Source organism: Anguilla anguilla, chromosome 14, assembly GCF_013347855.1.
Source record: "Anguilla anguilla isolate fAngAng1 chromosome 14, fAngAng1.pri, whole genome shotgun sequence".
NCBI classification, from domain to species: domain Eukaryota; kingdom Metazoa; phylum Chordata; class Actinopteri; order Anguilliformes; family Anguillidae; genus Anguilla; species Anguilla anguilla.
The window spans coordinates 27,027,309-27,040,762 of record NC_049214.1 but is presented as its reverse complement, the minus strand read 5'-3'; the positions used below and the strand labels follow the sequence as shown (position 1 = coordinate 27,040,762).

Sequence of the window (13,454 nt, the reverse complement as noted above, 5' to 3'; positions counted from 1 at the left end):
TGCTCCCTTGATTGAAAATAAATACAGTTCTTTTATGTGACGGTATACAGAGGCATTTTTCTGGGTGTCTGTGACTAATATTTATTTCAAATGATTTGCTGTTCTGTTTATGGAATTTGTAGTATACATCTTGCATAAATGTGCATTTATTTCAGTGGTGTACATTCGATTTGAATATAATTAACTTTTCCACATGCCGTTTTTAAAAAAAATTTTTTATTGTGTACACGTGCCTGTAAAAAGATAACTGTTATGTAAGGACAACCTGATGAATATTTTTTCTGTTTATCAGACATCCATACAATCCACTAGCCATAGTACATTGATATTGTGATTATGATATGGACCAACACAGTTCTCAGGAATACTCATTGCAGAGTAACTGAAAGGTTGACCGGGATCTCAGCTAACACAGCAACAGATGTGCATAAACACGAAAAGGTTTGGGTTCAACAGCTCCGTGCATGCCCCTCTTTCAATAAAAAAAACATTTTATCCATCTTACATTTTCCCTTGATCTCACTGCCTGTGTTAAACATAACTCATCAAAATATGTAGTGATCTTAGACCGCATTGTAATCACATTAACTACACTGTGACCACCATTATGACCTCATTCAATCAAGTGCAGGATCCATTTCTAATCAGTTTTTAAAAAAAAAACAAAAAACAAAAAACAAACAATCAAATCACTTTCTAATTACATTTGCAAAAATAAATAAATAAATGTTGCGTGCTTGTGCATTATAATTACACCCCCCCCACCCACCCTAAGGATTCAAAGAATCTGACTGCAGTGTGGATTTATTAGAGTTTCCCTTTGTGTTATACCTTTGTAGGGTATAGTCTCTTTTTAATCTGTGTGATTCTCTGTTCTTTATATGGTTGATTGTTTCTATGTAGGACTGTTCGCTCTTCCTTGTCAAATGCAAACACGTGGTTTTAATGTCCAGCATTTTGCTGTGGATATAGAGGGCTGAAGAAGGCCTATATATCACCTGGCGTCCATTCGGTGTTTATATTCACAATCGAGGTACTCATTTGGAAACGTCATCAGCGGTCATGCATAGCTGTATGTTGTGGTGCAGTCGGAACCCTGTAATTTCACTCAGCTGTTCTGCTTTGCACATCTACGTCATGAGCAGCGCTGTGTAAAAAACGCATCCTCCCCCGGGATGTATACAGCACTTCCACACTTCCCCCAGAACAATCTGGAACAATAAGAGCAATCCCTGCACCACCATCGCCATCAATGTCATCCAATCGCATCCCTGCGAATATCGGCATTGAACCGATTCTCATTTCTAAGGCTGAAGTGTGAATTCACCGTTCGCTGCTGATTTCCATTGCATTGACGTGGACTGAAGCCACACGGCACCTTTGCTGTCAAGCCTGTAATGTGTGCCAACGGAGCTTTAATTAATGTCTTTGTCTGCACATTTGACTGCGGAGCGCATTGATAATCTTCTTCTCTCCGCGGTAATAAACGATCTAAATTTATTTCAGTGCGGAGATGAGCGGAATACATAAGTATCTGCTGTCTAAAACAGACCTAGTTTAAATCAGTACTGCTCATGCGGCAGGGGAAGATCGTTCCTTCATTTCTCCTGTTAACTCTTTCTATGGCTGGGATACTCAGAACATAGATGTCTACGGCTGGCTCCTGGGTTAATCACTGATGGCGTAATGGCATTTGAAATAAATGTATGTTTTTAAGCTGGTCTTTAAACCTAAAAGGTCACAGGTTCGATTTCCTGGTAGGGCACTGCAGTTGTACCCTTGAGCAAGGTTTTTTACCTGCATTGCTTCAGTATATATCCAGCGGTATAAATGGGTGCAATGTAAATGCTATGTAAAAAGTTGTGTAAGTCGCTCTGGATAAGAGCGTCTGCTAATTGCCTGTAATGTAATGTCAATAAAATGTTAGCAAGATGGAAGTTTTCAGCCAGCACCTGTTGGGGACCATCATCGGTGACAGCTGTTGGTCTGCTAGGATTGAGTAAATTGTCGTTACAATGGTATGTTCGTGGTAGGACCATTGACCAGCTATTTTGCATTGTTTTTGACAGCTGAACCTAACCTCAACTGCCTTGGTTCAGCTGTTTGTTAACGGACTGCTGGAGTGCCCATTTGCAGAACTCCACCTGTGCCGATGCCTGCGGACAGCCAGGGGGAGCTGTACTGTATGTTGGCTTGGCTGGGTTGAATCTTGTACTTTTGAATGTTAAATGAAGGTGTCCATTCTATAGTTACAACCTGGATTAGTCAGAAGGGTTTGCATTTCAGCAGTGAGCACTACCAGTAATGTGGGCAGCCACCAGTGGAGAGTAGTCAAGTGTTGTGGTGTTGAGAGATTGTATTCTAGTTGAAGGCCAATCAGGCAACAGCATTCTGGACTAGTTGCCATGGCCTGATGACACAGGACTGTACTGTGGCTAGAAAGGTATTCCAGAGAATAAGTTATGACAGTTTGGATGAGCAAATGTGTAGCCTCTTGGGTGAGGAAAAAGTGGATTCCCCTGATGTTATCAAGGGTGAACCTGCAGAACCAGGTGGTTGCTGCAGTGTGCACCAGGAAGCTCAGCTAGTCATCCAGGGTCACACCAAGGTCCTTAGCTGAGAGGGAGGGGAATGCTGAGGAGCTGCCAACAGTGATTGAAGCATCGATCCGTGGGGAATCAGTTGGAGTTCTGCCTTCCCCAGGTTGAGCTTCAGGTGGCGGGTGGACATCCATGCCTCAAACATGGGTGCTGGATGGGGAAAAACAAGAAGAGCTCAGTGTCATTAGCCACTGCTATGTTAAGTCTCATTAGCATACCAGTGGCATGCCATGACTTGAGATAAGCTGGGGCATGTGATTTGGAGTAAGGAGAAAGGAGAAAAGGACCAGGACTCCTGAGGGAGCAGGAAATGGTTCCCCTGCAGATAACCTGGTAGTACTGGTCAAAAGGATATAAATTAAAAAGCAATAATACATCTTGGATAATGGGCATTTACATTTTCTTTGCTTTTTAGCAGAGTGACTTACACAGCTTACAGTTGTTGTTGGTTCTTTCAGTTTTACAGCTGCAAGTTTACTGGAGCACTTCTGGATAAGTGCCTCGCTCAAGGCAATGCCTGGGAATTGTAGTTCCAAGACCCTTCCTCTAACCATTATGCAGCACTGCCGCGCGGATTCAGTAATCACTTGGCAATAAGCATAGGCACATGACTAATTATGCAGTTATGGACTTACGATGTGCTCATCAGCGCAAAAAGAAAATTAAGCTGTTGCAAAGAAGCTTGGGGGAAGCAAAGCATGGACACAAACAACCTCAAAACTGATGACAGAGTAAAACAATATCCTACTGGTACGTTGCGTGCTGATGGATTGAATTTGTTTTGTCTATCTTGCAACTTTTCTTTTAGACCGCACACCACAGCGCTTTAAAAAGATTTAAATAGAACTAAATCAAAACTTTTTGCGTGTAGGTTCAAAAAATGATTCATAGGCCTAATCGATGAGTATTGAAGACTAAAAAGATTGTTCAATGCTGCAGATGGTTCTTTAAATGGCTCTTTAAAGTCAACCAATCACTGAGACAACAGATCTATTTTTGGGTTGAATGTTAACTAGTGTGGTAGTTGCTAGCCAGCTCACATGGGCACCGATTATCATATTGCCATTCAGAATTTCTGGTTATGGATATTCCAAAAACTCCATATTGCCTAATACATTGCAGTGAGACCAACACATTCAAAGTGTTAACCAATGCTGTAATTGCAATGTTGTCATTCTTCTCACATGCCTGAGCTAGTGGTAATTGAATCTTCATCTGAGATGATTGCCAGAATCAACTGAAAGATTGTTGATGACATTTCACATATTAAGTGACCCACTGTCCATATGTGTGCAAAACGGTATTCTGTCTTATTTTAATTGTTTTGTGGAGAGTGCAAATTTTATTCATTAAATCATAAATTATTTTTAATATACCTTTTAATGTAATCTGTTTCAAATTTCTTTCTCTACAGTGTGCAAACCTGGATTCTTCAGATCATCTATTCAGAGTCTAAGCTGCAGCAAGTGCCCTCCGTACAGCTACACCAAACTAGAAGCCTCAACGTCCTGCCAGTGTGAGGACAGCTACTATCGGAGGGACACGGATCCACCCAACATGGCATGCACAAGTAAAAAAAAAAACATTAATGCACTGGTGGTTTCTGCAACAATGATATGTAATGCCTCCTTAATTGTTATGCTTTCTGAAAACTCAAGACCCTGTTCAGGAAGGATTTGGGAAGGGTTCTTTGGGGTGTACCCAGCTAAAGCATGCCTTGGCAAAGTATGTCAAGAAATTAATTGGTTCTTAGGGTAGCGATGTGCCACACGGTCCAGATCGGAATCCTGACCATACCAGTCCCAGCAGTAGTGGGCCATGCTGACTACTGCGACTGGAAATTCCAAATTAGGAGAGCAAGAAAAAAAAAAGCGTTTTAAAAAATGCATTAGGAATACGTACCTCGTGTGAACCCAAAAGCGTGACCCAGTTCTCTAATGTGACTTGAACAAAAGGAAATTGTTACCAAGAGAGGCACTGCAAAGAGTAAGGGAATTACTTGCATGTGGGGGTATATGATTCAACTTAGTCGGCATGCTTGTTAAAAAATAAAAAAGGTTGAAGGCACTAACCTTTTTAAAGTTGACATTTCACTGCTGTTCTAGATTGCAAATTCAGCACAACTGCGTAAATATTAGTTTTTTTATATCTTGGTAGGGATGTCTCATAAATGCATGTATAACCCAAGGAGTTTGTGTTGTATAATAGCTGACCCTAGATTGAACTCCTGAACTTGGTTCTGTTCTGCATATAACCCAAGTGTAACACATGGACTTTTTAGTGTGTATAATAAGTGTGTATAATAACTGACCCTAGACTGAATCCTGAACTTGGTTCTGTTCTGCATATAACCCAAGTGTAACACATGGACTTTTTAGTGTGTATAATAAGTGTGTATAATAGCTGACACTAGACTGAACTCCTGAACTTATTTGTGTTCTACATACAGTATAACCCAAGTGTAACACATGGAGTTTTTAGAGTGTATAATAACTGACCCTAGAGTGAAGCCCTAAACTTGGTTCTGTCCTCCAGAGCCTCCCTCCGCCCCGCGGAACGCCATCTCCAACGTGAACGAGACCAGCGTGCTCCTGGAGTGGGCGGCGCCCGAGGAGACGGGCGGCAGGAAGGACGTGAGCTACAACATCCTGTGCAGGAAGGTGGCGGCGGACTCCGGGCGGTACGAGGAGTGCGGGGGCCAGGTGCGCTACCTGCCCCGGCAGAGGGGCCTCCGCAACAGCACCGTCATGGTGGCCGACCTCCTGGCCCACACCAACTACACCTTTGTGGTGGAGGCCGTCAATGGCGTCTCTGACCTCGCCGCCCTCCTGCGCCCGTCCGTTTCTCTCAATGTCACCACTAACCAGGCCGGTGAGTACAACTGGACACGTTTTGTTGTTCCTTATGATGGTTCGAAAATTTCTTTCCGGGAATACGGACTGCCTGATTGTGTTGCAATATCCATAAGTTCCTCCACAGATGATAGAGGCTTTTCCTGGTGTCAAAATCTTTTTTTTGAAAGGAGAGCAAACACTCCACCCTCCTTTTATATTTATTTTTTGCTTTATTGAGACTAGTAGAAAGCAGAGAGAGTAACAGATAGAGAAGGAATTACAAGAAGTTTCATGCCAGGGGATCAAACCCGAAACCACACAGGGGGGACTCATATGGCTTTAAGGTCAGGTGCACTATGGATTGCACCACATAGTAGTGCTAAAATATGAATATGCATTATTATTATTATGATTAATGTATATTTTCCCAATCTCACCACTTGCATTGTAATAATAATAATTTGTGAGAGTCCTTGGGAACATATATAACTAGTCTCTGTTAGTGTAGAATCTGTGCGGCTAATCTAGGATGGCTGGCTGAGTATGCCAAGCTGTAATCTTACTGGCATGCCCAAATCTGGTATATGAATATTCAGCTACTTTGCAGCAGTGAAATCTTGTTTGGCGGAAGCATGCTATGGAGCCGTTTCCTGTCTATCTCACTGTTAGTATTTGCTGCGTATGTGGTGTTGGCACGGCACATACGCAGTCAAGCAACTTTGCCAAAAGCTGATCTTTGGAACTCTGTAACTTTGCCAAAGTTGTAGAGTGACTATGTTTATTGTTGCAGAGGTACATAATTCATTCCAGTCTGTCAATGCGGTTTGAGTAGAACGCTATAGTGTTGATTGCTAACAGTTCTCCATATGACATAGACTAATTGGGCTGTATCGTTGAACTAGTCTTTCATGTTCAGGTCTACTTCACGTTTTCTGTTCCAGAGTTTCTTTTGGCTATATAGTTCACAGAATTAGATTTGTAACATGGCAATTACGTGATGATAATTTTTAAAAGAGCTGAATAATTGGCGCTGGGAAGTTTTGAGTTTTATTAGTAAGCTTTTGAACATTATACAGGCTGTTCAGAGGTTTTAAAAGAAAAAAGATGAGCGTCTGATTGGTCCGTTTTGAGGAACTCCAAGTTTATTTTCCAATTTAATATTCCGCCTTTCTTCCAAGGCCTGTCTCGAGGAACTTGTGATTCATTAATCTAAACTGTGAGCTGTTTCTTGGATCAGCAATCCCCCTCATCAAATATGGGTGGTGCTCTCCCATTAAGGCGATATTTCTTCGACCGACTGACAGTGAAGATCTAGAGACCTGCAATGGGAGGGCGTAATGCATACCAATCCTAAAAGAAAAATCCCATAATTCACCTGGAAACAGTGTTCCTTCGATCTGATCCAGCTGATGATTTGTTGTCCTTGGATCAAAAACTGTCCCAGTGTTTCAGCTCAGGCCACCATAACACACTGTCTGTCTGTTCTCAGGTTTAGCCTTGGAACACACACAGGTGTCGGCGATGATTATAGTAGGAAGCCCTCCTAAGAAAAATCCATATTTTTCTTTACATTATTCAGTCATTTCAGCGGTGATACACATCAGAAATTCATAATCAGTTTTAACCGTTTAATTTTTTAGCAGTGATAGAAACACATAATGCCACGTATCGTCTGTGATCTTTTTGTGTTTTATTACCAGTTAATAACTTTTCAAATTAACTGAATATCCATCGTGAAAATAAAGATTAAAAAATTTCTTGTTTTTCTTTACTTCAATGAAAGTGAGTTGTAAAAAGTAATGCATTGACAGTGCATTTATGTGCATGTCAATAGGAAAATTGATAGAATCGAGGCTGGTGTTTCAGAATTTCCCAAATGTATCTTGTAAGGCCATTACATTTTCTTTCAAAACATTTACACTTTTAGTATATCAGGTCAATTTCATGGGTCTACCTCCTGTTGTTTCTCTGACCGTGTGTTAGAAGAAATTTTGGGTTTATCCTCAAAGTATCATGCTGCTATCTGTCCAAACATCATCCTGAACCCGCAGTTCATTAAAGAGGAGAAATGTGGTTCCTGTGGAACTGGTTCAATTGCTGTGCACTGTTGGAGAATAAATGGGTTTAGCTGAGAGCTATGAGTCAAAGCTAAGCATTGTTCGCCAAGCACAAAGCGCTGTACAATTTCACTTTCCCTCATATTGGAAGCCTTTTCTGTAGATATAGCATTAATGGAAGGGCCCTGGTTATGAGAACTTTTTATTTTTCTTGAAATTCACACTTTCAGGCAAGTTGATGTTAGTGCTGAATTTGTAAATTGGAAGCAAAAGGTGCTCATGTGAGGGTGGTGATTCATTTCAGAGGAAGCGATTGCGAATGTGGAGGTGGAGGGTGGTGGGATACAAACCAGGGAGGTTTGGTTATGAAGCAATTGTAAACCTTAATTGCAAAATTGAATGATATTGAATGACTTCGCAAGATCTACTAATTTACTGGGTGTGTGTGTCTGCGCGTGCGTGAATGTGCGTGTGTGTGAAGTAATGTTTTATCTCAGATTTATTTCTGCAATTTTCCAAGTTCATAATAGATTTGTGAAACAGTATACTGTATGCATGGTTATATTTATTTAATGCATACCGCTTCCATAGAAACTTGCTCCACTCAAATGCTCAGTTGTAGGTGGGCGTCAATTCACAGCTACAGACGGTAGGTGTATTGCCAGTTATTGCATCAGTTGGAAAGTGACTTGCTTCTATTATTGATCAGAAAGAATCTATAAGAAGGAGCTTTATAATTGCATATAGTTCTTCTGGGCTTATGTCCTGTTTTGATTGACAGGGTCAGTCCGTCACTCGTAGGTTTGAGATACTCGAGGTTGGTACCTCTGAAGTTCCTCATGTGTATGTTTGTTTCAGAGCACTCACAACCAGTTAATGTACCAGATCTATAAGATACAGAAATTGGTGCTAATGCAGGTAGGGAAATCTGTCCGGATGGTTTTCCAATAATTACAAACAAGTGTCAGGCTGCTCAACCCACAGTCTTCCTTAATTATAGTCATCTACACAGCTTCCAGTGATCTATTTATAGATTGTGTTTAAATTATTTTAATCACAGGTTAAGTTGTCAGCTGGTGATGGGCTCTTCATCCAAAAGCAGATTTTGTTTGAATTCATGTGCTGACTAATCTATCTGCTCTGACATATGAATGATTGCAAGAATAGACTGTTAAGCTCTGTGGAAACTGAATTGCTATTGGCCTCATGGTAGAGATTCAACTGATCAGAATTCTGACTGTGCCAGTGGTGACTGTGTCCAATAGACCTATAAGCTTGGAGCATCACTGTGGGAGAGAGGGGTTTCAGTGCTGACTGTGTCCAGAGACCCATAGAGAGAGGTTTCAGTGCTGACTGTGTCCAGAGACCCATAGTCTCAGAGCATCACTGTGGGAGAGAGAGGTTTCAGTGCTGACTGTGTCCAGAGATCCACAGTCTCAGAGCATCACTGTGAGAGAGGGGTTTCAGTGCTCAGGCTCAGTGTGGTTGTCAGGGTGTCCTGTCTTATTACACATTAGCGCCTCCTCTGGCCAAAGAGGCCCCTGCACTGCAAGTAATGCAGTCCTCCAATATGGCTGACTGCCGCAGAACCTATTTATTCATTAATTGTATTCAGAAGTAAAATACAGGATTCCTTCTCCTTTCCCCAATACAATGTTGCCTCAACAATTTCCAAAAAGATGGCTGTGTCCAGGAAGTGCCTTTCTGCCAGTGGCCAAGTCATGATTTTAGGGGAGAGTACCGAGTAAAACTTACATTTTGCTACTGTTCAGCCCAGCTGTAATCTTATAGCTGTAGATTAAAGTTTTCACATGTTCAGAAATAGACATGGTGCAAATGAAGACTTGTGATGGCTGTCTTCACCTGCACTGGAGCAAGAGGAAGTTTGTTCAGCAGTGAGACTAGCACCCATTTTCAATTCAGCCACAGTATGCAGAAACCGTGAACGTGTTTTAATGTGTGTACAGTGACCTAAGGTTGTTGCTGTTGGTGTTAATCATCCATTTCTAGCGTTCCTCTTCGTGGATTTCTGTGAAGGCCAACCCTCCCCTCCCCCCTTCTCTTGCTGAGCGCTGTGCAGGCCCGATCTTTCTGCTCCATTTGGCTGCTGATATGTGCAGCTATGCCAGTGGACCTCAGCTTGAGGCATCCCCAGGATTCCCCAAACGAAAAGTGTGTACAAACATGTATCCCGTCGAAACACGTCTGCAGCCGCATGAGCGAAAACAGTATTTACAGCGTGTTTCTGAAGTCCCATCTAGGGCACTGTCCAGACAAAAAGCGAGGTTGGCATGGACTGGTTAATAGAAATAAATAAAGTGAATAAAGCACATAATGGGTGTGAAGTGCACTGTGAAGTACTTTGCAGGTCGAGGCAGGGTTGGCGGTTCTAGAAAGGTCTGGAACATAGGGAGTAGATCTGGAGTAGCACTGCAGTCTGTTCAATCTGACTGCAAACTGATAAAGAAGATTGGCAGGTCTGTAACCAAACTAAGGTTGATTTCTAAAAATTCATACATGCATACATACATACCTGCACACATACATAAATACACATATACCTACATGCATGCATGCATATATGCATACATACATAAATACAAACATATATACATGCATACATGCGTGGATACATAGATACATACATACATAGTGTATCAGTGTTTTATTACGAAACCTCCTAAAATGCACACGCTGTGCTCTTCCATGATGCTGTGAGTTATTTGCAGTCCCTGCACATGCGATGCATAAAGAATGCCTCTGTTCTGCCTCTCACTGTGTCTGCTAGTTCTCAGGCCGTCTGTGACATAGCGCTGCAGAGCTAGAGGATATTTTTGGAAAAACTCCAAACACATTTTAATCAAAGCCATTAATTAGTGTTATCACACTCTGTGAAATGTTTCCTGTTGAGTTCAAGTGTTCTATCTGTTAATTGACTGAGTGCTAAAATTTGGACTTGGAATTAATTGAAACCTTATCACTTTCAATTTAGAACAGGCCGGCATGAATCAGAATACAGTAAAGATTTATCACGATGGGCACGTAAAAAATAAAAGAAAAAGGTGTTAAAATGTGCAACCTTGGAGTTAACTTCTTTTTCCTGACAAGCTGCCGCAAACCTCAGGTAAATTGCTACTGAACAAATACTGTTCCAAAAATAACTGTTGTTGGGTTTGAACACTGGCTGATATTTTATCTGCATCTGAAACATACCGATACTATTGTTACCTATCAGGATTATTCATTGTTATGATCGCAGTTATTCTTTCATACAAACAAGTTCAACACTGCCCTTCCTCTTTCCCCTGGAAACTACAGTGCAAGTGCAGGGCCAAGTTTTGGTATTGTGTGGGCGACGTTAGCTTGATTGCATTGTTCTCTTTAACAATTCTGTACTTTGTTTCATTTAAAATCATTTTAAAATGTATTCTAAAAGCCAGCATCTACGTTAACATTGGTAGAATCCTGAAATAAGATTGCCATCCACTTGCGATGCCTTGTTAATCAAATTGGTGCTGATTCTGATGTGTCTCCTGTAGTCCACCCTAATTCAGTCAGCTACTCTGTCTAGTTATTTAAAAAATGATAAGCTCTTTTTGCTTTTTGCTGCTCAGAATCAATCTTATTTGATGTCATTCAATATATAGTTCTTCTTTTTATTTTAAAAGAGGCAAATGGTCAGCGTGTGGATAGCCAGTCACAATCAAATAAGGAAACTGTTGTCCTCAATTAAAAACTTGACTGTCTTGTTAACAAAGACAAGTGGCTTTATACAACTGACATTATACAAGAACTTCTGGCTGGCTAGCAGTTTGTCTTGCTAGCTGAACAAACAGCATAATCTATACAGCCCTCTAATTTGGTGGTGAAACCAACTGACACCGGAACTGGGGCAGATGCAGGCTGTCTCACATTGAGCAGACTGGGGAGAAAGGCACTGAACGCAGCCCCAGCTCTCCTCCTGCTGTAGCATCTGTCTGTGGTAGCGGCTGACAGACAGTGATGTACACGTGGCGTCAGGCGCAGGCTCCCATAATCCTCTGCTGCACTGCGTCGAGCTGGCTGAAGCAAGAGGATACGCTGGTAAACAATGGACTCCAGTTAAGTGCCTTTTCCAGTGCAGCCCTAATTTTGTGCGCTAACGATTCTCATCTTGAAGCAAGTCTGACTTGTCTCTGTGCTGTCCGTCTGTGGCCAAAATGTGTGGGATCCAACACCCTACCGAGTCCAAGGGTCACATATCATTGCCCTGTTCTCTTGGGGAACATTGGCACTTTGGATCACATTTCCAACAGCTTCCAGGTTTTCCACCCATTTCTGTCATTAGCGAAAAGCGTATGAGCTCTAGTACAGTGACATACACTGCAGTGTTCTAGCATAATGAAAAGAAAGAGGTATTTAGTGAGCGAACGGGAGTGTACAGGTGGCATGTCCAGCTAATTTGTCCATTTTTGGTGCAGCAAATAGTGCCTAGCCCGTGCCAATGAACAGCTGCACCCGAGAGTCCCACAGAGCAGTGCTCAGATATTCATTAGTCAGCAGAGCTTGCCTTGCCTCATCGCACAACACTGACTCCTATGACCCCCTACGGCTAGCAGCACATGCTTTGGAGGACAAAGACATTCATCTGTGTTGCCCAAAATGGTTGGGCGTTGATCCATGTTAACATAACTTTTCTTTTAGGAAATTATTCCTTGAAACAACTGCTTTTCACCCACTGTAGTACAGACTGCTGGCTGACCTGTTTGGATATCTATGAAACTTTAGTGGATACAAAAAATATAAATAAAAAACATTTTCCAGATCAGATTACGTTTGGTCGGCTAGCTAGCTATGATTAACAGGAAGCTGGCTAGACTTTTGTGTACTGTACTGTATGCAGGTATATTTAGGGGAGAGTGGGGCCAATTATAACATGGGGCAAAATGTAACACAGACTTTTTAGGTGGTTGCATCAGGCTTGAACAAAGTATTTCAGGTTGAACATGCAGAATCACCCTCTCTTTGTCTCCTACAAACAATGGGAGATTTTGATAAATATTTTGGGAGATATTGCCAAAAGTCTGTTTTGGCTATATGCAATTAGAATTTCTTACCAGAAGTATTTTTTTGGCAAATATTTGGCTATCCAAAAAACTGCTGTCCCCTACATAGCTCCATAACAAACAATGTTAAAATACTGCTTGGATGTCACAATGTTGAATGATAAGCAAAAAAATAAAAATAAATAAATAAATAAATTATAAGCAATAATTTCACTGGCTTGATATAATTTGTTTCATTGTTACAGAAGGCACTGAAATCGGCTGTTTATTGCATGGGATGCTTATCCATAACATTAGCTATGAAATGCTGCATGAAATGTTCTCACTCTTGCGAAGATGGTTTCCTGTTAGAAAACTTTTGTACTTTTGTTTTCACTAATTTTTATTTTTATTTGTAAACCATGATTCAGATGAATCACTGCCTGCACGCTTAGAGGCTATTAAAAATAAATATCTCAAAACCAGTGTCTCCCGGTTGACTGAGAAACTCAAAACAGGCTGCCAAACCATTTAAGTTGCTTATCCAGCCTCAACAAAAAGGCTTTTTCCCCAATATCTCTTTCCTCCTTGACTCTATATCAAGTTGCCAAGTATTCTGTTTCAGGCTTTTAAGATCAGAACGATTGTAGCTTTGTCCAGGGTCGGGAGATACGGTTACTCTTTGTTTGGAAGCGGGGGGGGGGGGGGGGGGGGGGAATCGCAATATTTTCTCTCCTCCTGCACAGTGCCGTATTGTAACACGAATGCAAGCCGAGATGCGGAGGAGCTCTCGAATGCTGACCCCGGGGATCACTTGAATGTACTTAAGTTTTCTTTATCTCACGGTTACAGTCTAACACTTCCACCGAGGTACATAGAATGCTATCGAGTTTCAGCGTTCCAGATTGCAGTGAAAGGCGAGCGTGGTGGGTCTTTTTT

At 41.5% G+C, this 13,454-nt stretch overlaps 1 protein-coding gene across 7 annotated transcripts in view; it reads left to right on the top strand.

Annotated features, from left to right (window-relative positions):
- LOC118213133 (ephrin type-A receptor 5) overlaps positions 1–13,454 on the top strand; it is a 73,697-nt gene that overhangs the window by 33,183 nt on the left and 27,060 nt on the right. For all 7 annotated transcript variants that reach the window (XR_004762353.1, XM_035391843.1, XM_035391844.1 and 4 more), the window contains exons 4-5: positions 4,015–4,170; positions 5,136–5,471. Coding sequence is in view for 6 of the 7 variants with exons in the window: in XM_035391843.1 (XP_035247734.1) it covers positions 4,015–4,170; positions 5,136–5,471 (492 nt within the window). In the remaining variant the exon portion in view is untranslated. The remainder of the gene's footprint in view (positions 1–4,014; positions 4,171–5,135; positions 5,472–13,454) is intronic.